At 39.9% G+C, this 26,529-nt stretch overlaps 1 protein-coding gene across 2 annotated transcripts in view; it reads left to right on the top strand.

Moving 5' to 3' along the window:
- Positions 1-26,529, top strand: part of atp10d (ATPase phospholipid transporting 10D) — a 128,993-nt gene that overhangs the window by 4,235 nt on the left and 98,229 nt on the right. For both annotated transcript variants that reach the window (XM_047610454.1, XM_047610453.1), the window contains exons 2-5: positions 565-851; positions 2,769-2,963; positions 9,412-9,616; positions 13,656-13,741. In XM_047610454.1, the coding sequence (XP_047466410.1) occupies positions 565-851; positions 2,769-2,963; positions 9,412-9,616; positions 13,656-13,741 (773 nt within the window). The remainder of the gene's footprint in view (positions 1-564; positions 852-2,768; positions 2,964-9,411; positions 9,617-13,655; positions 13,742-26,529) is intronic.

Here is a 26,529-nt window from a genome sequence, read left to right as displayed (position 1 = left end):
AACTGGTTCCACTAATTGCCATAAATGGCTGGGCACTTACCTGTTGTTAAGGGGGAGACTGTTGTGTCTAAATCACTTTCCATATGAATAGAGCTCTAACAAAGCCATTATCAGTGAGAATGTAGGTTTGGATTTTTTTCCCCCTTAAAAATACAAATCCTCACTGAAAAAATGCATTTTGAGTTCACTTCACTTTGGGTATTATCTTTGTCTTATATTTAAATTTGTTTTATGATCTAAAACATTTAGATGCGGCAAACTTGCAAAAAAATAAGAGATCAGGAAGGGGTCCAACACTTTATCACACCACTGTAGATAGATAGATACTCTAACTGCAGTTGATTATTAGGTTGTTAATACATCCCAATCATGCTAGTTTCAGATGGGCATCATCTACAGATACTTCAACTATAAACCTAAATTCCCACCAGAGCACTTAAATTAGTGATGAAACTTTTTATAAACAAATTATATTATATTATAAAACGACACACACAGGAGCAAAATGCAATAAATAAGGGGTTCAGGGAAACACATAACTCATCTGCCACTTCTATTGCATAGATGGAGTGGTTCCACCAGGTGCAACATCGCTGTCGACAGCTGCTGGCAGAAGACTCAGGGCGAGGACCCTCCTCTTTCTCTGATGACATGCCCAACAAAAGCTCCCGGGACACTCACAGGTCCTCACACAGAGTTAGTGCAAATCTGAGGACAGTGTTTTCCTTCCATGGGCCCCACCAACGAGAGCACGAAGCTATATCCAAAAACTTCAAGGGCAATGCAATTCGCACTACCAAATACAGCTTGTTGACTTTCATCCCAATGAACCTCTTCCAACAATTTCACAGGTCAGATTTTTTTAAATTTTATGTTGGAACCTTATTGTATTCATTTAGATATATAATATTATTGTGACCAAAGAACTGACCGTTTTGGAACACTGCTAAATTAGGTTTGGATGTTCAATAGATTAGATTACATTAGATAGATACTTTATTCATTCTGTGGGATAAATATATGTGGGATAAATATATCTGCCAACACCTCAGATAAATACCAAAGAGCATTGTCCAAACTTCCGAATGTTAACTATGCATATGTATTATCAATAGTGACCCTGAAAGTGGTCTTCAAGAGAAAAAGAAAGCCACCCTCATCAACATATAGGGAGCTCTACAACAGACATTGTCATGGTTTGTTGTATGACTCAGAAATAGTATAGCTCAGAGTCAAACATTTTTAATGCTTCATATACAGAGTAGCATGCACTAATATATCACAGATGGTACATATTGAACAGTACCACTAAAAATTTTTGATCCCTTCAGAAAGTAACACGGAAATGACACCAATGGTCAATTCAAACATACTGTATAAAACAAATTATTATACTTCTCTATTTGTTTCACTTAGTTGTTTGTTTGTTTGTTTGTTTCACAATATATACAGTATATTCTGGAAATGTGCCAATACATTTCTGAGTTGCAAAAATGCACTTGTAGGACTACAAGTTAATTTCATGGTAAAATTGAAGTCCATCTGTTCAGACGTGGTTCCAATCAATTTAGTGAGACTTGTGTGTTCAGTGCCCCATTTTGTTAAAAGAAATAATATAGGGATTTGTCAGTCTGGTCTTGAAGACTCGTGTCTGTGGAAATATATGATGAAGAGATTTTAGATAACTGCCACCTTCCACGGGTCGAACAAAGACCATAAAAACAAGACGCACAATTTTCCAAGAGGTCACAAAGGAACCCAGGCATGGTAGGTGTCGAAGTCTCAGCTCTAGAATATTTCTGCCCATCTGCAGTTTGCTAAACATCATGTGGACAAGCCAGATAGCTGTTGGGAAAACGTACTTGCACAGAAAAGACCAAAGTAGTAGGCTCAAACTTAATGGAAATTGGGTCATGCAACAAGACAATGACCTCCAGCACAGAAGTCGTTCTACAAAAGAATGGTTGAAGGATGACAAACTTAATGTTTTGGCCAAGTCTACCTCCTGACTTAAATCAAAAAAACTATTTGTGGAATTACCTGAAGCAAGATCAGGTAGTTCATATGAGTAACATCACAGAACTGAAGCGGTTCTGAACTAAGGAATGGGCGAAAATTTCTCCAAACTGCTGTAGATGACTAATCAACAGATAGTCTGACTGCTCAAGTGGCTCACACCATAAAGTGAAAACAAGGGTTCACTTACTTTTGTAACTTCCCAGATGTGCACAATTTATTAATTAACATTAACAGATCCTAGTCATGTTAGTATAAGGTTCTTCAGAGTTCTCCTAATGGTGGAATCATGAACATTAACATTAGCCAATGTAATGCTTTCACATCGAAAATCACGGGTCGACCCAGGTCGACTCTTGAGTACACCAGTACACCAGCCATTCTGCTGAGCACTACAGTGAAACATAAAAAAGGTCCAGAAAACAAAATAAACGCAGCTTGAAAGACAAAAAAACAGCCCAAAACAATGACACTGAAAAAAAGAAAAAACGTTTACTAAGAAAAAATTAGAAACTAACACACAAAGAATAAAATAATAAAATTTACAAGGAGCTACTGACAACCTACTGCCACTCTTCCAGGCGCATTTTTCCCGATTCCTGAATAAACAATTATGCAAATTATTATTTTGGTTGATATTAGTTTGATTGGGTGTGAAAATCTGCTTGAGTCATTTTTATGAAGACAGGAAATAGAAAATTCTGAGGTCTGCAAATGTTTGTATAATTTTCTGCTTTGTCTTGAATTTGCAGGGTTGCCAACCTCTATTTCCTGTTCCTGGCATTACTTAATTGGGTGCCAGCTGTTGAAGCCTTTCAAAAGGAAATTACCATGATTCCTCTGCTGTTGGTTCTCACCGCTATTGCCATCAAAGATGCTGTGGAAGACTACAGGCGCTACTTGTTTGACAAGAATGTCAACAACAGTGTGGTGCAAGTGTTCTGTGGGTGAGTGAAACTGTCTCAGCTCAAGGGCCAATGTTTAGATGGACTGCGGACTTTAGGAATGGAGGATTCTTGTTGCAAAGTTAAAAAGCAAAAAGCAAAATTGGTTGCTGTTATGGCTTATCCTCACTGACTCAACAAGCAAGAGAGAACAGTGGTGGCAATTCGCTCTAGGGGGCTATGGATCATGTACATGGTGTACATGGCGAATGTCTATTTCATCTTCCTTGCTGCTCAATACATTCTTTCTGTAGAGGAAGCCTTCCTACCAGAAATGGATTGGTTCCTAGTCTATTGGTGCTGTCAATGATGGTTGTTAGGAATATCTGTGAAGACTACTATAGGTTGAATCAACAGTTTTCTCTGTATTTCACAGCAAGTACGTTTTTTTTCTCAGTGTTTATTGCCTTTTACAAGATATTGTTAAATTAGCCACAATTAATTACATTTGATCATTTATAGTGATTTCATATTTGTAGTGGTTTGTTGTCAGCTGTGGTTTCAATCAGTTTGATTATAATGTTCAATGAGCAACTAGTCCTCTATAGAAATTCTTTCGGCCACAATCATAGCTTTGAATGTCCTTGGCTAAGTCTTGCAAGCATTGCAGATGCAAGTAACTACTTTATAAATGGGAATGCATTATGTTAAAGTATTTGACAAAATAACCCAAACTATAATTTCAAGCAGTTATGAAGGGGTCCAAGCACCCCCACACAACTGGGACCCACAGCCAAGCTGCCCCAGACAGGCTTACCCACCCGTGTCAGACATGGTGGTGCACTCGTTGTTGTCGTTATTCACACTGTTTGTGAACAATAGAAACTTTTCCCATATGCTTAATCAGTGTCAGGACTGTAATATGCACTGTTTCATAATAGTATTAACACAGTGCATTCCACAAAAATCCATGAGATCCTGGTGTTTTATTTATTAGTCCATCTTTAAATTACTGTAATAACGCAGATATTGGATTGGATGAGATGCTTTCAGGAGCAATAGGATAACCAACACTCTGATACTGGGTTCACGTTTAGCTCCAAAACCATAAAAAAGTGTGAATTTTTCAAAGCTAATTTTATGTCAACTATCTTGCCATATTTATGACTTTTTACATTTTTGCTGGTCTGAATCTAAATCTTAAATGTTTGGTGGGACTAACTAACATTTAGGTATGTATGTATATGCAATTAACTCTGCCAGTCAGCGAAAGTGCCAAAATAAAAGCTTCAATAAAAGCTACGAGTGATTCTACTTTGTTCACTAAGTATAGGTCGGAGTAGAGTAGTGCTGCACAATTTGATAAAAATGTGCAATTGCAATAGTGGACAAAATTGTGATTTGCGATTGTGATGATAATAAAATAAATAATGTCATGAGTCTTCTTGCATGATTATCGAGGAAATGCAGTGAATAGCGATTGTTTTTAAGTATTAATTTCCCAACATGACATACAAATATTAAGAAACATAAATAAACAAAAGCTGACGTTTTTACATTAGCTACCGTTTTCCAAATAATATTTTAAATAATAATATTATAAATAAAAATGAATGTTCTCAGTCATCCAGGTCATAGTAATCCAAAAGGCACTTAAAAAAGGCAACTGGACTTGTAGAGTTTCTTGAAACTTTTCAAGTCCAGTTGCCTTTTTTTTTTAAACGCCTTTTGGATGACAAGTATTTCGGTGAAGTGCAAACACAGTGACATTATTGTAAACTTAAAGGCCTTTCTGTGGGTATTTTTGTAAACCTATTAGGTACAACTTAAAAAACTATATAAAAAACAAAAAGATTGTACAGCACTGTAAAAAATAATAAAGATATTTCTGCAAAATGCGATAGCACTATGGTAAACTTTTCAAGTACTATTATTTAACAGAAATACTGAAGGGTTCCAGCTACCACCACTTTAGAGTTTCTTGGACAAAAAACAAACAAACAACATATCCACTGTGTCTGGTTTCAGACGGGAGCAATGGGGTAGCAACATTACCGCCTTGTTGTCATTGTTGCCTGGATGCACAGATATTTCTGAGCTAGTCTGGATAGCAAAGGGACATTTATTTTGTGGCACCTTCCACCATTTCAATGGATCTTCTTTATGTCCTACCTACACAGGGCATGTACAGTTGAGCTCAAAAGTTTACATACCCCGGCAGAATCTATGATTCTTTTTCTATTTCCGGAGTATATGAATGATAACACAAAAACATTTTTTCCACTCATGCTTGGTGGTTGGGTGAAACTATTTATTGTCAAACGACTGTGTTTTCTCTTTTCAAATCATAATGACAACAGAAACTACCCAAATGATCCTGATCAAAAGTTCACACACCCTGGTGATTTTGGCCGTTAATTAAATCCTATTCAATTTTTTATAGTGATTATTAACATTTCGATATTAATATTTTACTGATTTGTTGCAGTTGTGCATAACCTTGATCGGCACTGTCTGTAGGAAGCAGTGCACAATGTAGGAAGCAGTGCACAATCCACAACATTTGGAGCCACCCGTGTGAGGTCTCCTAAAACTCCCTACATAAATGGTGCTTCCGTGTGAGGCATCATATTCTTCACATCATATTTTTAACAGTAATATTTACATTATAGTTTTGCCAGAGCACAACATAAATGGTGCCCCTTGTGAGGCATCATATTCTTACTAATTTATTTACATTGTAGTTGTGCCAACAATCCTCATCAACAGACTCTCTGCCATTGGCACCACTGACACACCGCTCCTCTGGTTCAAGTCATACCACTCTGGCCACATCCACTACATCAAGGTCAACTCCCACTGCTCCCAACCCTTCCCTGTCACATCCGGTGTTCCCTGAGGCTCTGTCCTGGGACTCCTCCTCTTCCTTATTTACATTCTTCCCCTTGGCCAAACGATTAATATTAACACATACTCCAAACTCACAGTGCTCTGAGAGATCATACAAGTCTCTGATGAAACATTCTGTTTTATCCGTTGATAAAAACATGCCCATTTGTGGATAACATTCCTCCTCGGGAAAGAGGCGTTAAACTTCCCTATAAGTCATTACAGTTACAGCAAACATGAATGACTTGTGAATGTTTTCTGCCTCGTTGCCCATGGCGTAAACCAGGCAACTCACTTGTACTTGTCCCTCGTCCTTTGTTGCGATTCTGTATCGCTCAAACCGTTGCTTCCACTTGGGCCACTCAGTCAGCTTGTCAAACATAAAGTTCTCTGGAGGATTAAACTTAGCCATTCCTTTTCTTCTTGCTGTCTGTCTGTCTTCGTACTTCATCTCTTGGTCGTTCGTTGAACTACTTCTGACACCATGTAAAATAATCGAGGGTTGGCTTGATCCGTTTATTTTTACTGTAATGACAGTCTAAACATCTTAACAAACCGGCATAGGAAAAACATCTTCGTAACCAAGGCAACAATACATTGCTGCAATACAACTGCTTTGTGTTACAATGTTACTATTGCTGTGGCAACATTAGTTCCACTGCATAAACTATATATGACACTCCAAATTCTAATCAGTTACACCGCAGTTACACTGCATTTCACACTGGCTAGCAGAGCTAACTAACATAACCTGGCTGCAAGCACATGCACTGCGGTCAAGTGTGATGGTGTAACAATTCCATAAGCAGGCTTCATTACCAGGTTTGACACAGTGCCCCCTTTAAAAACACTATTAACTCAAGGAGATATATAATGTGGATGCATTTTTTGTAGTGATATGTCCACTGTATATTTATGTGGTGTGTTGCCATATTGTTGTAAGCTACCATGCGAGCCACCAATTAAAGTTTGATGAGCCGCATGTGGCTTGCTAGCCGCACAATGAGTATCTTTGTTTTAGAGTGATCACTTCTTTAACAAGTAAAACAGGTCAGGAGGAGTATTGTTCAGTTTTGTGCTCCTTTTCAAAGGCTCAAAAATATATTCCATAAAGAACAGAGAGGAGACCAGAGGCCTGTATCACAAAGCAGGATTATGGACTTACCGAGGTAACTTCAGGGTTAACCCTGGGTTTCCGGTATCACGAAGATGCATTCATTCTTATCGAGGTAAGTTATTCTGAATGACTCTGAATGACATACCTGCTTTGGGTCAGGTTAGCTTTCAGGATTTATCTGATTCTGATAAAAGGCTCCACCCACCGGCCAATCAGCTGTCCAGGAAAGAATCACTGCCTTTTCATTAAAGATCCAATTGAGATTGGAGCCCAAATCGCAAAAAGAGCATTACGGCGTGAATGCATCTTCCATGAACGCATCTTCCGTGTACGCATCTTCCATTTGCCATTTGTCCCCACCAAGCTCAAACACAGCTCAAAATCAGGATAATTTTATTCAGGCCAACAACTTGATGTATTGATATTGTCTAATTGGGGCATCAGCTTCCAGTTTATGATATGCTTGGTTTTTATTTGCTCCCACGTTCTTTCTACTCCAGAGGGGTTACATCTGGGGGAATGAGACGAATTGTCATACACACGATTTATCTACGCAGCACAGTGATTGAGATTCATGACTGCATTAAATGTAAAGTAATAGTGCCATTGATGTGTAATTTATGCATTTATACAATCTGCAATCCTTTGCCATGCCATTTGGCATCTCTTCGATGCAGTCACGGTATTTGACTTTTCGGTGAGATTTACCTTTTCTTCTTCATATTTGAGGAGAATTAGTCTTTGCTTCATGCAGGAAAAGTATGCTGTCATTTTTCCTGGTGGATCAGCGTTCATGATTAGTCTTATGATTAGTCTTATGATTGGTCTGCTGCCTTGGAACCTGCCCTTATACGTACACGTTCACCAATTCACAGCAAGACAAACATAGTTTAAGTTACGTAGTTGATAACCAACGTCATGATACCGCTTATCTAGATTGTCATTGTTGTGGATAGGTTCAGCTGGATAGTTTGGGAGTAACCCTGTGTAAGTTGAGCTTGCTTCGTGATACAGGCCTCTAGAGGAAGAATACCGTCATGCCCTACGTGGCGTATTGTTGAATTTTAAGGAAATACTGCATTTCAGTTAATATCAGACTGTCATAAACTTGGTCATAACCTGTTCACCTCAAAGACAAAACACCCAGGACAAAACAACAAAGTAGTTTATGCTGTCAGTGCATTGAAGAATGTACAGACTTGTACATTAGGGACACAAAACAATCCATCCACAAACGCTTGTCCCAACACAGGAGAGTCAGCTCATCAGAAAACTCTTGTTTGTCCACCTACACCTGAATGACAAAGGACACTCATTTGAAGACAACATTGTTTAAATCTTAGCTAGAAATGACAGATTGAAAAAATAATAATAATAAAAAACTCCAATGAACAGAGAAGACAGACACAAAACAATCCATCCATAAACGCTTGTCCCAACACAGGAGAGTCAGCTCATCAGAAAACTCTTGTTTGTCCACCTACACCTGAATGACAAAGGACACTCATTTGAAGACAACATTGTTTAAATCTTAGCTAGAAATGACAGATTGAAAAAATAATAATAATAAAAAACTCCAATGAACAGAGAAGACAGACTGGTTTAATACAATTTTAAAAATCATCAGTGTTTTAGGAATATTAGGAATATGATTAATATGTTTAACATGAATAATTAAGCATACCCAAAAGGTGTTGAATAAAGGCAACTGGACTTGTAGAATCTCTTGAAGACGTTTTGGAGACACATAATGGAAGGGCAAGTGACCTGAAACGAGAGGAGAGTTACTTTTCAAAATACAACAGGAAATAACGAGACACAGAACAAAACCAAAACCTCACTGCGTTGTGACAGGTTTAAACCAAAAGAAGGTGAATAAAATAAAGGGTTCACATGTAGTTTTCAGGTGTGTGCCATGTTCAATGTTCATTCTCCCTGCGTGTGATCAAAAATATGTAGAATAAGATAAGATAAGATAAGATGAGGAATAAGATATGTAGAATAAGAAAATGTTGCATCTGTCTCCAAACATGACACTCATTTAAACCAAAGAAATTAACTTTGTTTCATCTGTCCACACATCAGACAGATGAGGTGACACGTCATGTTTAGCAAACTGCAGACGGGCAAAAACAAATCTTTTTGGAGAGCAGTGGCCTTGTCCATATCACTCTGCCATGCATTGTGTGGTTGTCCAGTGTTTACCTGGTTGTGGATTCATGAGTTCACGGACATTAACATGAGCCAACGTGAGGGAAGCCTTGCTCATAAGTGACCCTGGGTTCCTGTGTGACATTTTGAAGTGATCTTTGTTGATCAACCACTCCTATTTTAAATCTTCATTTGTCTTAATGTGGATTGGTGAATTCCAAACACTTTAGACTTGTTTTGTAAGCTTGTGTATAGAAACATGCCCACTATTCTCTGTATTTTGTCCAGCAAAGCACTCTGGAAACTTTCATTGTTTGACCATTGTCCTTTATCTCTACTCATGCTTACCCATAGCACACAGAAAGCCTACACTGACCAGTACTGGAAGGATGTGCGAGTTGGAGACTTCGTCCGTTTGTCCTGTAATGAAATCATCCCTGCTGACATACTGCTGCTGTATTCCTCTGACCCTCGTGGGCTTTGTTACATTGAAACTGCTAACCTGGATGGAGAGACCAACCTGAAACAGAGACAGGTTGTTTCAGACCTCCAACTGCAGGTAATAATAGAAATAGAAACACATGTCAACAATGTCAAGAACATGTCTTTACCCCAGTTTGTGTCCCCAAGAGCAAAACTCCATTCGTACATCTTTTTTTCCATTTATGCCCATATAGGGTGAGAGATTTCTGCTTCCAAGGATTGCAGCAGATAAGAACACTCCTTTTTAACTTTACAGTATTGCCGTGGGTCAATTCAAAGGGAGGACCAAATGCCGCACACAGCATGCAAAACTCAAATTGAGATTGAATAAATTAAAGCTAACCCCACATGACAAAGCAGGTAAAAAAAAAAAAAAAGAAAAAAAAGCAGGTAGTTAACTAATGATCCAGAAGCTGAGGCAAAGTTCAAAATGATGATCCAGATGGCAACATCTGAAATTTAGCCTTTGACAGGATAGATTCAACCTTTCTTAACACCTGCTCTTGATAAAGTTCCTCCAGCCCCTTCTGCTTACAACCTGTGATGCAGATGTTCACCTTAATTAACTTGGAAAGAGTTTTTTTGTTTTACAGTGCTAGCCCTGTAGAAGGAGAAGGTGAAAACTGACTTAACAAAGAACCTATAGAAAAGGGTCATATAAGTCTTGTCCACATTAAATCTGGCCAGTTTCCTTCAGTACATACGCTGCTGGCCCTTCTGGCAAAGCAAACTAGTATTTGGCTCAAAACACAACTTGTCATCAATAATGGATCCTAAATACTTTTACTCTTTAACAACCTCTATTTCCAGGGTACTTGTACAGAATTTATGGCACCCTGACCCAAAACGCAGCACCCTCTGGTGGGAGAGAGGGAGACACAGCGTTAGTAATAGGAAAATAAATTATAAGAGATTAAAGGACAGAAGCTTGGTGCCAGAGAAGAGAGAGTAGAGGACATGTCCTCAGTGCATCGTCCCCCAGCAGCCTAGGCCTATAGCGGCATAACTAAGTCCAGCCGTAACTATAAGCTTTGTCAAAAAAGAAAGTCTTAAGCCTGACCTAAAAGTATAAATGGTGTCTGCCTCCTGAACCCAAACTGGGAACTGGTTCCACAGAGGAGCCTGATACCTGAAGGCTCTACCTCCCATTCTACTTTTTGAAACTCCAGGGGCCTCATTTATCAAACCCTGTGTAGAAAATGTTCTAAATTCTGACATGGGAATGAAATTTAGAATGTGTCTAAGCAACAATCCCTTTAAGAATGCGTGAAGGGATTTACTTTTACCATCGCAAAGAGAAAGAGCCTTTGCGCACCGAAGCCTGAAGCGGTGGAGGGGTTGGAAGAAAATCGTTGCAAAATCAACAAGACCCCACCAAATCTATAAATGAAATAAAGGATCATCTGACGAACATCGAAAATACTTTACTGCAACACCACAAATGTTAAATAAATTTAAATAGAGCAAATTAAAATTAAGAAAAATTACATTTCTCACATTCCAGACATCAGCTAATAGACTGACCTAAAATCTTTGTATGAAGCCCGCTCTTGATTGAGTTTTCGAGGTTTACCCTGAAGTGCGTTTCTACAAGAGGTAGTTGCATCTCCCTTTATTTGTGTATTGATTGAATGAAATTATCATTTATTTTGGCCTTGTTGGTGATGTCTCTATGGGAACTGGATGTAAACTGAGGCCGGAGAAATAATTTCATGCAGCACTGCCGGCATCGGCTGTGAAATGCCGCATATACTCCAAACTCATACTGAAATGTCAGTTTCAAGCATCAAGGTGGACAGGAGATGTGCACAGGGTCGGCTTTGATTTAAAACAAGAGTTTTAAATCACGGCATAAATCCATCAGTATGTTTTTGAGGAAGCGGTGTTGAACAGATCAGATTAATTAACGATCTTTGAAAATGTACCGTTCTCAAAACCCTGCAGTAATACAAAATAGGCACTAGTAGTGCACTTCAACTTTTCTTTTCAGGTTGTCTTTTATAGCTTGTCACGCAAATTATTCAAAGAGTCTGCTAAACTACAGATTGAACATTATTATAAGAGATGGGCAATATGTGTGTAACATGAAGTTTGAGATTGCTCAACACCGTGACTCTCTTAATGAGTTCTATGTGTAGTTCCACTGTTCAACCACTAGATTTTGTGTGTGCACGGTCAGAGTTGTGCGTAAATTTACACTCGTTTCTAAGCACAAAGTACAAATTGATAAATGCCATACTTTGCGTTGGAATGTGCTTAGCTGTCATGAGGCACAGATCTGTTCGTAAGAACGATTGATAAATGAGGCCTCTGGAACCACAAGTAGACCTGCACTTTGAGATCGTAGTGATTTGTTGGGACAATATGATACTATGAGGTCTTTCAGATATGACACAGAGCTAAGCCTTTTGGTGCCTTGTATGGAAGGAGGAGGATTTTAAATTCAATTGTACATTTAAAAGGGAGCCAACGAAGACAAGCCAAAACTGGGGTAATATGATGTCTCTTGCTAATTCCTGTCAGTGCTTTCACTGCAGCGTTTTGAATCAATTGGAAGCATTTAGACAGCCAGAAAGTCATGAGTTACAATAATCCAGCCTGGAAGACACAAATGCATGAACTAGTGTTTCCACATCACTCTGAGAAAGGATGTACCTACGTTTGACAATATTACGCAGGTGAAAGAAAGCAGTCCTGGTAACCTGCTTTATGTGAGATTTATATGACCATTTGACCATATTCTGGTCAAATATAACACCAAGGTTTTTCACAGTAGTTCTGGAGGCCAAGGTAATGCCATCCAAACAAAATAAGTGTTTAGATAATGAATCTCTGCCATGTTTAGGGCGAAATACAATGACTTCTGTTTTGTCTGAGTTTAGAAGTAGAAACTTACAGGCTAAACTCCAAGCATGCCTTATAGATATAAAGGCTTGGATGTCTGCCTCAGATGCCAGCTGATTAGTTTCATCTGGTTTCATCAATAAATATAACTGGGTATCATTTGCGTAGCAATGGAAGTTTATGCCGTGCTTTCTAATAATATTGCCTATGGGAAGCATGTTTAATGTGAATAATATTGGTCCTTGCACAGAACCCTGAGGGACTCCATACCTTACTTTGGTATATATAGAAGAATCATTGTTTACATGGACAAACTAAAATCTTTCTGACAGATAGGATTCAAACAAGTCTAATGCAGTTCATGTAATCTTGTTCATAGTTTCAAGTCTCTGTAGGAGGACACTGTGATCAATAGTGTCAAATGCAGCACTAAGATCTGTCAGGAGAAGTATAGAGACAAGTCCATTGTCTGAAGCCATGAGGAGTTCATTGGTAACTTTAACCAGAGCCGTTTCTGTACTATGAAGAACTCTAAAACCTGACTGAAATTGTTCTAACAAAGCATTCCTGTTTAAATGATTACGCAACTGATTGGCAACAACCCTTTCCAAAACTTTAGAAATAACTGGGCACATATCCTGTTAATAAAGAAAGTTTATCTGATTTAATATGTTGCTGATGTGGCAGCTCAATATGTAGCCTGGGCCTGCTTGTCCTGTTGTGACACTTACAATCAGGGCCCTCTATTTCTGCTCTGACTTTTGACACCTGTAGCTCTCTGGAAGCACTCCTCTTCCTGCCAGGGCAGACCTTGATTGCAGCTGCAGCTATTTTTGTGTCCTTGGAATCTCTGTACTACTCCTGGATGGGCATCTGGGATGGGACATGTCAAAGTTTACTCTGAATGCAGCAAAAATCTGGGAACGTAAATGACTTGTTGTGTGTGTGTGTGTGCATGTGAGATGTGCCAATTTGGCCTTAACATTGTAAATCCAGCATTTCAACCTTCTTGTGTCTTTAATGAATTAAAATGGCAATTGCATGTTTTCCAATATACTGTATCTGACAATGTACCTGTTCTGTGAAGCTGCATTATGTCAGAAATGATGTACTACATGTACATGAAATTTAAGGACTTGTTGCAGGACTGACTTAAAACAATGAATATCAGTGCTTTCTTTTTTATTCTTATGGAAAGATATGGAATGCAAGGTTTTTGTATCTGTTTATTTGTATTATCAAAAGTATTAATTGAATTGTGTGTTTTCCAGGGATTAGAGCCCACCCCTGAGGCCTTCCACAGTCGTATAGAATGTGAGAACCCCAACAATGACTTCAATAGGTTCAGAGGTTACATGTAAGTTTCATTCTCTATATACTTTTGTGGGTCTTGGTTAGGGGTAAGAATCAAAAACTACATTGTATGCCTCTGCAGTTACTGGTTCATTTGAACAACGCTTCCACTACCATGTCTCAGTGAAATGACACAATGTTGTTGTGGTGTTGTTAAGGAAGTGATAGTGAAATGTTTTCTTATGTCTAATTTGAACATGATGTTCACATCAGTGCTCTTGCCACAGACAGTACGTTCACAAATTAGCAACATATTTCATCAATCTTATTTATTAGATGATTTGTTTTACACATTTTTAAATAATAGTTCAATGTTCAACATATTCAATCAAGTGTGAGGAGGAGACTGTATTCTGACAGATGGATGGTTTGATCCTGAAATCTGTGAAGGACTACATTTTTTCCAAGCTGAAAACTGATCTGGAATTGATGAAGAGAAATCAATAAAAAATAGGTTAATAAGTCAAATGGACAATGGCATTGATAGTGATTAAATCGAATCGATTCCCCTAGCCTTGGTACACAGTACCATGGGGCAGCATAAAAACAACATCAACATCGTTATTTCGGTAAGTAAAAAAGGAAAGCATTTCTAATGTTGAAAACATTAACCATGGCATACGCAACAGTGGATTGACTAAGCTGAGTACACATAAAATCAGGTAAAGTTCCCACGCAAATTAATTGATCAAAAAGTGGATATATCATCAGGCACAAGCTTAGACCCTTTTTAAGGGTGCTCATGCACACCTAAATTTAATCTTAGCACCCTTGAAGTTCTAATCATAACAACAGAAGTAACAATAATGCATTATATTGCTATATCTTGATGTCATCTTCTAATGTTACATTTGGCCGACTTGATTTTTAGAGACAGTACAGGTTTTGTTTGAATGCTGTGTTCAGGATGTCACATGATGTATCATGCATAGAGAGTTGACAATCTTCTCTCAGGGAAGAGAACCGGTCATTTAATGATACAAATCATGTTCTTTTATATGAGTGGTGCAGATTCAGACTGGATCATCATTGGTAGCTGCTACGATAAATTTTTGCATGCCTTTCAGTTCTCTAGACTCTGATTGGTCGATAGAGGCGTCACTCATTAAAATTGACTAATTGGTTGTTGAGATATTCTCCTTTGAGTTTCACCGAAGGCCTCCTTTTACACACATGTCTGGGTAAATGAGTCAAAACTTTTTACCATGTGCTATTGCTCATTAGATTTACATTACAAATTCGTATTTGAATTGGGATTTGATTCCACATATTAGGGTTGGTTTTACTCTAAATAATGTGTTTGTTTGGTTTTTTAGGCAAGAGCAGAAATTTATCACTTCTACTTTGTTCAAGATGAATTTTCTCTCACGCAGTATCATATTCTGACACTTTTGTAGCAAACTCACTGGTGTTTGTGTCAAAGGTGACCAAAATTATTCGTAATGCCCACAGAGTTGTGAAGATATAACCCAGTTATAGGCAGAAGGCAGAAAAATAGGCATAGGGACGAAGAGATAACTTCACTCAGAGTTCCGCACTAACCCCACAACGTTAAAAAGCCATCATCAATGGAGCCCTAATCCGGCTCTCACCATGGCAATGATGGATAGTAGGTGGTCACTAGATTTTACTCATATGGAGCCTCAGATTCTAATGCATTCCTATAGTGAGCTGGAGCACACTTTAAGAAAAAAGGAAATGCAATAATAGTATAATAATTCTTTTAAACATTTAAACATCATTTACCTGCAATCCTGTGAAACTCCTCATTAATAACCTAATGTGGCCACTGTATTTGCCGCATTTTTATTGCATATTTTATTGTCTCATCTCATCTTCTGTACCGCTTAATCCTGCACTAGGGCCGTGGGGGAATGTTTCCAACACCTTCTTTAAAGTATGCCACAAAGAAGGCAAAAATGGGTCCAACCTTTTACTAGCAAGGTGTGCCTAATAAAGTGAGCGGTGAGCGTTGCACCTTCAAACTAAATTTGTCCAGGAGCATACACACACAAAGAATGTAAGGTAAATGATGTAGACATGTTTAAATTAATGATTATACTCTCAGTTATACTCTTATTGCATGGTTTCCTTTTTTTCTTAGAATGTGTTTCAGCTCACTATAGGAGCGCATTAGAATCTCAGGCTCCATGTGACTGAAATCTAGTGACCACCTTCTACCCATCGTCATGTTGATTCATCGGATCGGGGCTCCATTGATGATGGTTTCTTTTTATAGCTGTGGGGTTAGTGCGGAACTCTGAGTGAAGAAAGTCTAATTTTACTGACTCAACACCAATCACTTGTTCTGAAACTGAACACGCTGTTTTAGAGTATGTCAAATCAAAGTTCAGGGTTAGACTCAGATATTGTTGAACCCTCTTTTTGAAATAGGTCCCAGGTGATTTGTATGAACTAATCGAATCACTAGAACATGCGTACTAAAATACAACTCTTAAAGGGCCACAATGAGATATTTAATGAGTCAAAGGTCCGTTTATTAAAGTTGACCAAGGCACATGCTATACTATTGTATAATATTAAAAAAAAAGTCTTTTTCATTCAAAACAACAAAAATACATACTAAAATAAAATGCAATTCACATTTTGACATAAATACAAATAAATACTTGAATTAAACACAAGACCCTACAACGAATCCAGAAAATATATATCAGGAGGGAGAGTAAATAAAATAAAGTAAAAAAAAAAACAAAACACAAAAACACCAAACATGTATATCAAGCATCCCAGGAATTTCAAAGTTAACATGCAATCATTCACAATTTTTTCCTTTAGTAGACAAATATATCAAGATCTCAGGAATCAAAGTGCAATGAAAAACTATTTCACATTTGAAATATGGTTAATGAAAAAAAAAAACTGCTTCTTATGTCTGTTGGCCATCTCGCCAGATGTCTGGCCGTTTTGGATGTCCTGTCCCCCGGCTAAAGCTACAGGAAAATGAACTGCTACACTAGGGGGGTCAAGCTCCTTTTAGTCCACATAAAACTGTAATTTGATGAAGAGGTGGGTGGGTGGGTAGGTAGGTAGATAGATAGATACTTTATTCATCTCAATGAGAAATTCACATTTCAAGCAGCTTGATAAGAATGGGACACAAGGGCGATAGATCAGCGGGATTGAATGAGTCTGTTGCTGAAGCTGCTCTTTAGCTTGTCCAGTGGTTTGTCCATGATTGCCAGCAGCTTTGCCAGCATCCTGTCCTCCACCACCTCCTCCAGGGTGACCAGCTTAGAGCCAACAACAGACTCTGCCTTTCTGATGAGTTTGTTCAGTCTGTTGGCATCCTTTGCCTTGATGCCTGCACCCCAGGACACAACAGCAAAGAAGATGGTGCTCGCCACAACAGACCGATAGAACATCTGCAGCATCTTGTTGCAGACATTGAAGGACCTGAGCCTCCTCAGGAGGTAAAGCCGGCTCAGGTCCTTCTTGTAGATGGCCTCTGTGTTGGTGGACCAGTCCAGTTTATTGTCCAGTGAGACCTTTAGGTACTTGTACGCAGGTACCATCTCCACATCCTTCCCACCGATGCAGACAGGAGAGGGCAGGAGCTTGTTCCTCTGGTCCACCGCCATCTACTTCGTCTTTGTCACGTTCAGCTGCAGGTGGTTCTCCCCACACCACAAAGCGGTCAACCAGGTACCTTAACATTTGTGTACAGCAGATCCAAAGTCTTATTTTCATGGGTGGCACAATTGTCAAACTGGATGAAGGTTGGGAGTGTGGATGACAGAGACACATGGTTCAAGTCACCTGTGATGATGATGAAGGCCCCAGGTTGTTGTGTTTGTAGTCCCACAGTCACAGTGTGGATGACATCACATGCTGCTTCGGCGTTTCCAGATGGAGGAATGTAAACAGTGATGGCGATGACACTAGTAAACTCCCTTGGCAAATAATATGGACGAAGTCCAACGGCGACAAGCTCGATGTATGGGCAACAGACCACCTGTTGGTCATGAGCACGGCAAGGCCCCCTCCTTTCTTCTTGCTGGTCGTGGTGGTGTCTCTGATGGCTAGAAACGTCTGGAAGCCGGGGATGGGGACGCCGGAGTCCGGTATCTGCTCATGCAGCCACATTTCAACCTCCAGAGCAAGCCTGAGGGCGACGGTGGCAAGGAAAAACTCCCTTTTAACAGGAAGAAACCTTGAGCAGAACCCAGCTCATATGGAGGGACCGAGAGAAACAGAAAAGATAGAGAGAAAAGAAGAGCAGGAGAAACAAGATAGACAAACTTCTGTCATAGATACATACATCAAGCTGAAGGAAACATGTAGGGTCTAGTAATATAACACATACGTAGGTGATGATCTGTGAGACAGATTGTGACTATAACAGGAATCTTGGGCAGGTTGGTGAAATGTTCATCTAGGTAGGAGTGGATCCCTCGAGCAGGCCATGATGACTGGGGCAGATGAAGTTTATGGAGCTCCACAGGTCTGATACACAGCACAGGCATCCGTTAGTACGGCGCCATCTTGAATCGATCGCCATGCAGGTTGAAAGAAAACAAAGGCAGTATCAAGTTATATAAAAGTACAAAAAATGCAAAGGTGTGTATGTATGATAAGTTGCATGTGTTTGATGAGATATTTGCTACATATGGCGCGGGACTCGAACCTGGGGCGCCCACAGCAAGGACTGCAGTCTCAATACATGGGGTGGGCACTCTACACACTGAGCTAAACACCACCCCTGATATGTTCATTTTATCGCCTCCCCCGAAAGGAAGGCGAACGATTAGGTGACTGAGGGGATTATTATCAATCCATACTGTGCACTTTTGGCCCAACGGATACTCCCGGAACTTGTGTACCATGGCCCATTTCATAGCCAAGAGAGCTGTAGTTCTTTTCTTCAGGGTCAAGGCTGCATCTCATCTTCCATACCACTTAATCCTGCACTAGGTTCGTGGGGGTTGCTGGAGCCTATCCCAGCTGGCATCTGGCGAGAGGTGGGGTACACCCTGGACAAGTCGCCAGCCTATTGCAGGGCAAACACTAAGACATACAACCATTCGCACTCACACGCACACCTAGGGGCAATTTAGTGTCACCAATTAGCCTAATAAGCATGTCTTTGGAGGTGGGAGGAAGCCGGAATACCTGGAGAGAACCCCATGCAAACACAGGGAGAACATGCAAACCACCCAGAAAGGCCCGAGCTGGACTCGAACCCGGACCTTCTCGCTGGGAGGCATCAGTGCTAACCACCAAGCCGGTCTGACTTTAAATTCAATTCAATTTAGTTTCATTTATATAGCGCCAACAACAATACAAATTGTTCTTATTCGGCTCCTGATTTCACAAACATTGGTTACATTGCTTCAAATATTATTCATCTTACACTCTATGCATAACATTCAATCACTGAAAATCAACATGTTTAATCGAAATTATTTTTCAATCATAGTATCATACTCTTATGTTCTGTTAATTCTAGTTCCGATCACACACTTAGTACCGGGCTTTTAGGTTGTTGGTCAGCTGAGACCTCACTTGACCTCTCAACTCACTTGACACTGTGTTCACACTGGTGGGTCCAGGCATCCTGCATGGCAACCACCCGACCTCTGTGATTCTTCTTCCCTGTGAGATCAGCAACCACTTTATGGAGAGGGGCAGCCATGTCCCAGATACTGCACTTACTGTTAAAAAAAACAACACTTCTCCAGCATGACCTTTAAGCCCTCTTTCTGGAAATGTCCCAGAACTAGGTGCAGGTGGCTGAGGCTTTTGTACCGGGATGATAGGAGAAGCATAGGGGCTACAGCTTTCCCATATAACTTGACAGTCTAACAGGTGACGTATGTGGGTTCTAACCTCATCATAGTCAGAGGGGGGAATTCGCCTATACCTCTGCCTAAATAGGGCGTTGTCAAGTAAAGGGATATCATGTGTCACAAGGTTATTACAACCGAGGTCTAGGTCAGGAGCTGCAAACACATTCTCACACTTCAATAGCATGTACTTAACTGTTGTCTGGTCTGAGTCAGAAAGTGCAGATAGATCCATAGATTCAGTGTGCTTTCTGACTGGGTTAAACTCAGCTAAAACTGTAGCTCACCAAACTCATGCTCTACAGTAGAGATTCCTTCTGATAAACTGACATTAATCACTGACACATAAACTGTACCTTTAGTTACAGTGACCATTGCTGGTGAGATTAGGACACAATCTTGAAGGGACCTACTGTTGTCAAAGGGCTCAAGTAGTGCAGCACTGGAAAACTTATTATGATGACAAGCACATGTATCTGTAACCCACTTAATGGTACCCTCAGGTATAGTGATGGGGCGCCTACCTCTCACCCGGGCCAATCCTGTCTTGCCTTGTGCTGTGTCAGTTTGAGCATGGTGACAATGCTCACGCCTGCTGCCATGGGAGTGGGGCTTTCTGCACTATGGGGAGATCAAAGAGGTCAGCACCATGTTGAGTGAATAACTGTATGATTCTCTAATTACATTCATACCCAAGACACCAGGAGCTTGAGGGGGAGGTTTGGCCTGGAGGGTCTCTTATAATCAACACACCTCACTGTGGTATGACCTTGCCAAAAATGGTGATGTCCAGCTCAACATACCCCACATAGGGAATTCCTAGCCCATTAGCATTATGGTGTGGGGCCCTGGGCTGTTGAACCTGGGAATCAACACGTTCATTATCACATTCCCTAGCATAGTGACCTGGTTTCAGGCAGCGTTTGCATATAACAAAGTCTAGCGGGAGGTCTAGTGGGAGGCTTGGAAGCTGCCTGCAGTGCTAACAAACCCTGTGTCAATTGATTGAGCTGCTCTTGTTGCTTCTGTAACATACGCTTCAGTTCTATCATTTCTATGCCACTAGAACTATCAGCTGCCCTTACCCCAGAACATTGCATGGCACTAAATGATGGGATAAATAACAAATAACGGGAGATGCAACTATGTCTTGGAGAAACACACTTCAGTGTAAACTTCGAAAACTCAATCAAGAGCGGGGATCATACAAAGATTTTAGGTCAGTCTGCCTATTAGCTGATGTTTGGAATGTGAGAAATTTCATTTCTTTATTTTAATTTGCTCTAATTAAATTTATTTAACATTTGCGATGCGCATGCATCAATCTGTTTACTCATTTATTTGCAGTAAAGTATTTTCGATGTTCGTCAGATGATCCTTTATTTCATTTATGGATTTGGTGGGGTCTTGTTGATTTTGCAACGATTTTCTTTCAACTCCTCCACCACGTCCGGCTTCGGCGTGCACAGGCTCTTTCTGTTTGCTGTGATTTAGGTGACGGTAAAAAAAATCCCTTCACACATTCTTAAAGGGATTGTTGCTGCCATATATGGTAACTTCGGAGCATTTCTGAATGCAAATGACCCAAACCATGCACGAGCACGGTAGTTAAGAACAGGTGGGATTTATCATCACTGATTACTTATATGTGCGTACAACTGGTGTCTGCACTTTTGATAAATCTGGATATTTTTGTACATACACACATTCTAAATTTCATTCCTACGACAGAATTTAGAACCTTTTCTATGCACAGTTTGATAAATGAGGCCCCTGGAATGTGCCATATGCCGAAGTGTCCTTGAGCAAGACACTGAACCCCCAAGTTGCTCCCAGTGTGTGGCACCTCTGGTTACGTAGAAAAAGCAAAACAAAACCATCTCAGGAAATGTTCAGATAGACAGTTGGTATTGTATTTTACAATTTTTGACAATAATTTCACACTCAATACAATGTCCACTTTTTCAAAACTCATCACATGACACATACATGACACTACAGCTACCAAAACTCTTCATACTTCACCCCAAAATTGCTCATGCTGCCAGAACTATAGCACATTTTTCTTTGCAGTTTTGATCTTAATGTTAAGTATCTAAAAGTCTGTAAAAAACAACAACAACAATGCTATAATTGAAAAGCAGTTTGTGTGGACAGAGAGAATAGTAGTAATTGTTTTTTTTGTTTTTTTTAAGAATGCGCCTGAAAGAGTGGCTGCATGTCACCAGTAGCTCTGTGATGTTTAACCTTTTTAGGTTAATCTCAGTGTGTTAATGGTTGTTTTTTGTCCGATTTGTTGTTTTTTCTGTGCCTTAAACCAGTCAAAATGATTTTTGGTTGTTTTTGTCTTTTGCGCTGTTTTTATTTCATTTTTTCTGGACTTTTCATTTTTGGCTATGTCGTTAGTCGTTGGCTGTGGTGTTCAGCGGAGTGGCCGTTGTGTTCGGCGGTGTGTTAGAGAGATCAGCTGCTAGCGCTGTTCATGTCCCCTGAGCTGCCTGAGTGAGACGTGAGATTCCTGCTGAACCTGATGCTGAACTGAGCTTGATGGGACCCAGAGGGAGTATGTCATGAGAAGTGCCCGGAGACCTGGTTCATGGGACCACAGCACGTCTGTGCCCGGGTTCAGACTGTACAGATGGATACACTGTTTGAATTTACGTCCTTCCCTCAGCAACAAGGACAAAGAAACACCATACGACATGATGCATGCCGCTTTTGCTATGTAACTGTACAAAACAACCACATTACCTTGGACACAGTCTTGTCAACTACTTTTGTATATTTGTTCATATTGCTAATTCTGTATGTTTTTTGATTACACTGTTATTACACTATACTATCTTTGTGTACTGTGACAAAGTAATTTCCCTCGTGGACCATTAAAGTCCGTCTAAGTCTAGAAGAGAAGGTGGTACTATTAGAAGTGTACATTTCTTGCTCAGTGTGCAGTCGTTTCACTGTCAATCAATTAATACTCACCATCCCAAGGCAGTGCTCAGCTTCCATTCTTGGCCACTGCATCTGCACCACAGAAAGTCTGTTTTAGAAATTACCAAATGACAAAACTTAACAGATTTGCACTGTATTAAACAAGAAACAGAAGTCATAGTGACTGTTTTGAGCCCCTAACAGTAAGAGAGGGTAGTACATTTGCCCAGTGTATTACTGACCTATTGGAAATTTTTAAATCATATTTTCAAAATATGTGTAACATTAAGGTTCTACATCAAAAATCATTCAATTTGCTGCTACACAGTTGAAAGGAAAAGTAACCCCTTGTGGCTGTTTTTGGCACCAACAGGGCACAAGGGTTAATAAATGTTTTACAGATAATAAGAGGCTGTCTAAGTGCACCCAGTACTTTTTAACAAGACAAAATATGCCCTGGCATGTGGTTGCTAGATATAAAGTTACAAGCTTATTCTTTTCACTATCTTAGCAAATTTAGCTTAGCGACCAGCCTATCTCAGGTTAGTGAATAGTGATAGCAACCGTTGAGTTGTTAAAGTAGGCTTGTTACAGCTAAATAGCATGCCTAGCTTGCTAGTAGCCCAATTTTGAGTGTGAATCTCAGCTGACAACATTTGAGCAAAGCACTCAACCTTTAGGGGAGACTGACCAAGTCTTGACCTTATGAATATTTTCCTTATGAATATTTTTCAAAAGAAATCACATTTTAACTACAGCCATTTTTCTAGTATCAAAAAGGTTCAACAGCAATTGTAGCAACAACAGGTTTAAGTAGTTCAAGGCAACAAAACTAAAACATTTAACACATAAAATGATCTAAGCTTTACCTTCAACTTTTGAGTGGATTAGAGTGAATTGAGCGTGACCAGTTAATTCAGCTTGGGTTGAATGGGTTATGATGACATGCTGCCTCAGCCAATAGTCTCAGTCAATCAGAGTGGCTGGTTCAAATTGTAACGGTTTGGGGGTGTGGTCGTGAAAACAATGGTTTTACAGTATGACTATCATATGATAATCGTATTTATATCACTGTCTGTATGGTTTACAATCAATAATTTTGATATATATAACATTGTAATACATAATCACCCCTTCAAAATATGGCTGCCTTAAAATTACGTGATGATAAAAACTCTTTACTGGGCAAGTAACCATACAGCAGGTAAAATAAGTATTGAACACATCATCATTTTTCACAGTAAACGTATTTCTAAAGGTGCCATTAACATGAACTTTTCACCAGATGTTGGTGACAACCCAAGGAATCCACACATAGAAAGAAACCAAAAAAATAAGTTCACAAATTAAGTTATGTGTAATAATGTAAAATAACAGAGGGAAAAATTATTGAATACACGGGGAGGGAAGGGAGGTGGAAAAAGGCATGGAAAGCCAAGACATCAGCAGAAATCTATCAGTGATCTGAAAGCCATCCTGCCCCTTGTCAGTGCAAATGAATGTCACCTGGATCAGTCCAAACTGATGGCCTATAAAAATGTGTGTCATTACCAAGGTGTCACACAAGGAACATCTCATGATGGGTAAAAGCAAAGAACTCTTTCAAGACCTTCGCAACCTTATTGTTGCAAAACCTTCTGGTGGCACTGGTTACACGTGGATTTCTAAACTTCTGAACGTTCCAGTGAGCACTGTTGGGGCCATAATCCAGAAGTGGAGAACATCATTGATCAATAAACCAGCCACAACCAGGTGCTCCTTGCAAGATTTCTAACAGAGGAGTGAAAAGAATTATCAGAAGAGTTGTCCAAGAGAGAATGACCACTTGTGGAGAGATTCAGAAAGTTTGCTCACAACATTTGGACAAGCCTGTAAAATACTGGGAGAAAATAGTCTGGTGAGATGAGAGCAAATTTTAACTATTTGGATACCATAACACACATCGTTTTCTGGAGGACAAAATGCACTGCACAACACCCCAAAAACACCATACCGACAGTGAAGTTTGGAGGTGGGAATATCATAGTGTGGGGCTGTTTTTCTGCTTATGGTATTGGCAATCATATAATTGAAGGGAGGATGAATGGAAAAATGTACCGAGACATTCTTGAGAAAAATCTGCTGCCATCTACCAGAATGATGAAGATGAAACAAGGGTGGACATTTCAGCAAGACAATGGTCCCAAACACAGAGCCAAGGACACTCTCAACTGGCTTCAGAGAAAGAAAATAAAGCTGAAAGAATGGCCCAGTCAATCACCTGACTTGAATCCAATTGAAAATCTATGGAAAGAACTAAAAATCTGAGTTCATAGAAGAGGCCCACAGAACCTTCAAGATTTAAAGACTGTTTGAGTGGAAGAATGGGCCAAAATCACACCGGAGCAATGCATGTGACTAGTTTCTACATACAGGAGGCCTCTTGAAGCTGTCATTACCAACAAAGCATTTTGTACAAAGCAGGCCTGGAATATTGTCATTTTAGGGGCAAGGCCACTTGTTTGTGGGCACAAAGACCAAAAATCAGGGCACCAGGGCCATGAAATAAAACAATGATTTTAAGTTCACCTTGATGTATATGAATTTAATTTGAGGACTAATGACACTTTTGAGGAAGATTGGAGTCTCAGTTTAAACTATAAAGCAGGTAAGGAAACATGTGCTAAACTATTACGTGTTTGTATTGAACATATGTAACCATATCAATCCATCGCTTACTTCAAAAACTGTAAAGCTTATTAAACCTATATCCTCCCATAAATGTTGTTCAATTCACCATCATTGAGCATCTTCAGACTGAGCCTTGATTTAAAAGAGTCAATGGAGGGGGCAAGTCTGACAGAGGGGGGATGCTGTTCCACAGTCTGGGGGCAGGAACCGTGAAAGCACAGTCACCCCCGAGTGTGAACCCCCGGAGTGTGGAACTATTAAAAGACCCTGGTTAGCTGACCTGAGGGGCCTGGAGGGGGAGTAAGGAGTTAGAAGTTCTGACAGGTAGGAGGAGGCTGCTCCATTCTGGGCTTTTTATACAAAATCAATATATACACTAGCATGCAGGCTACTGATTAACCCATAACAGCCCAGGACGATTTCTCAATCAAGGAAAATTATTGAGGAAATAAAATGAACTAAATAGACGACAAAGAAAACATTTAAATATATAGCACTCTCTGGCATGGTGTTTAGCCCCATGTGTTGAAGCTGCAATCCTCTGCAGGCAGTTCCGGTTCAAGTCCTACATTTCCTGTGAGTCGTTTCCCCCTGTCTTCCTCCAGTTTCCTGCCCATCTCTCCACTGAACTTTCAAATAAAGGCTAAAATGCCAAAAAAAAATATCCCTTAAAAAAAACCACTCTCTCTGTCTCAAGATCTGAAATATTAAATTACAAGCAAGTTGCCAGAACACTGCAACACTGGCAGTAACAAAACAATGCTAACTGCACAGATTAAAAAAGTGGCTATGAATAGCCAGCGCAAATATTATGGCAGGAACAAGCAGTAGTAATATCCATGACCTTACACTTAAAAGTGGGTCAATGTTGTAATGACATGACATTACTGTTCAAGCAATGCTTATTTAACAGCAACAAACTTAGATTCTATATGTTGAAATTCCTATCTTATGCTGCTTTCACACCGAAAATCCCGGGTCGACCTGGGTTGACACGGCATTGTCAGACTCGGGTCGAGTCGCCTTCGGGGCGCTTTCAGCAGAAGTCCCAGGTCGGACCTCCCACTGTGAGAGCTGCGTGCCTGTTTTTTCTTCCCTAATACAGCATATGAGAAACCTCCAGTCTTTAACAATTTTGTCCCTATTTCATTACCCCAGCTCAGATGCACAATTACAAGCATGAAGGCTTGTAATTGTGGATGCTACCTGCCCACTTTGTTCTTGTGTATGTACACTTAGCCACATTCTGACAGGTTGCAGGGTTAGCCTCTCCCAAGGGAGATATACCTGGCATCACAACCAGGTTCTGAAATGCTTAGCTGCTGCAATTGAGAGCAATCGCCTGCTACAAAGGAGAATAGGCATATTATGTTTGTCCTGGAGG

The sequence above is a fragment of the Mugil cephalus genome, chromosome 17, assembly GCF_022458985.1.
Source record: "Mugil cephalus isolate CIBA_MC_2020 chromosome 17, CIBA_Mcephalus_1.1, whole genome shotgun sequence".
NCBI classification, from domain to species: domain Eukaryota; kingdom Metazoa; phylum Chordata; class Actinopteri; order Mugiliformes; family Mugilidae; genus Mugil; species Mugil cephalus.
Note: the sequence above shows the minus strand (reverse complement) of the source record. Positions and strands in the feature narration are given on the sequence as shown.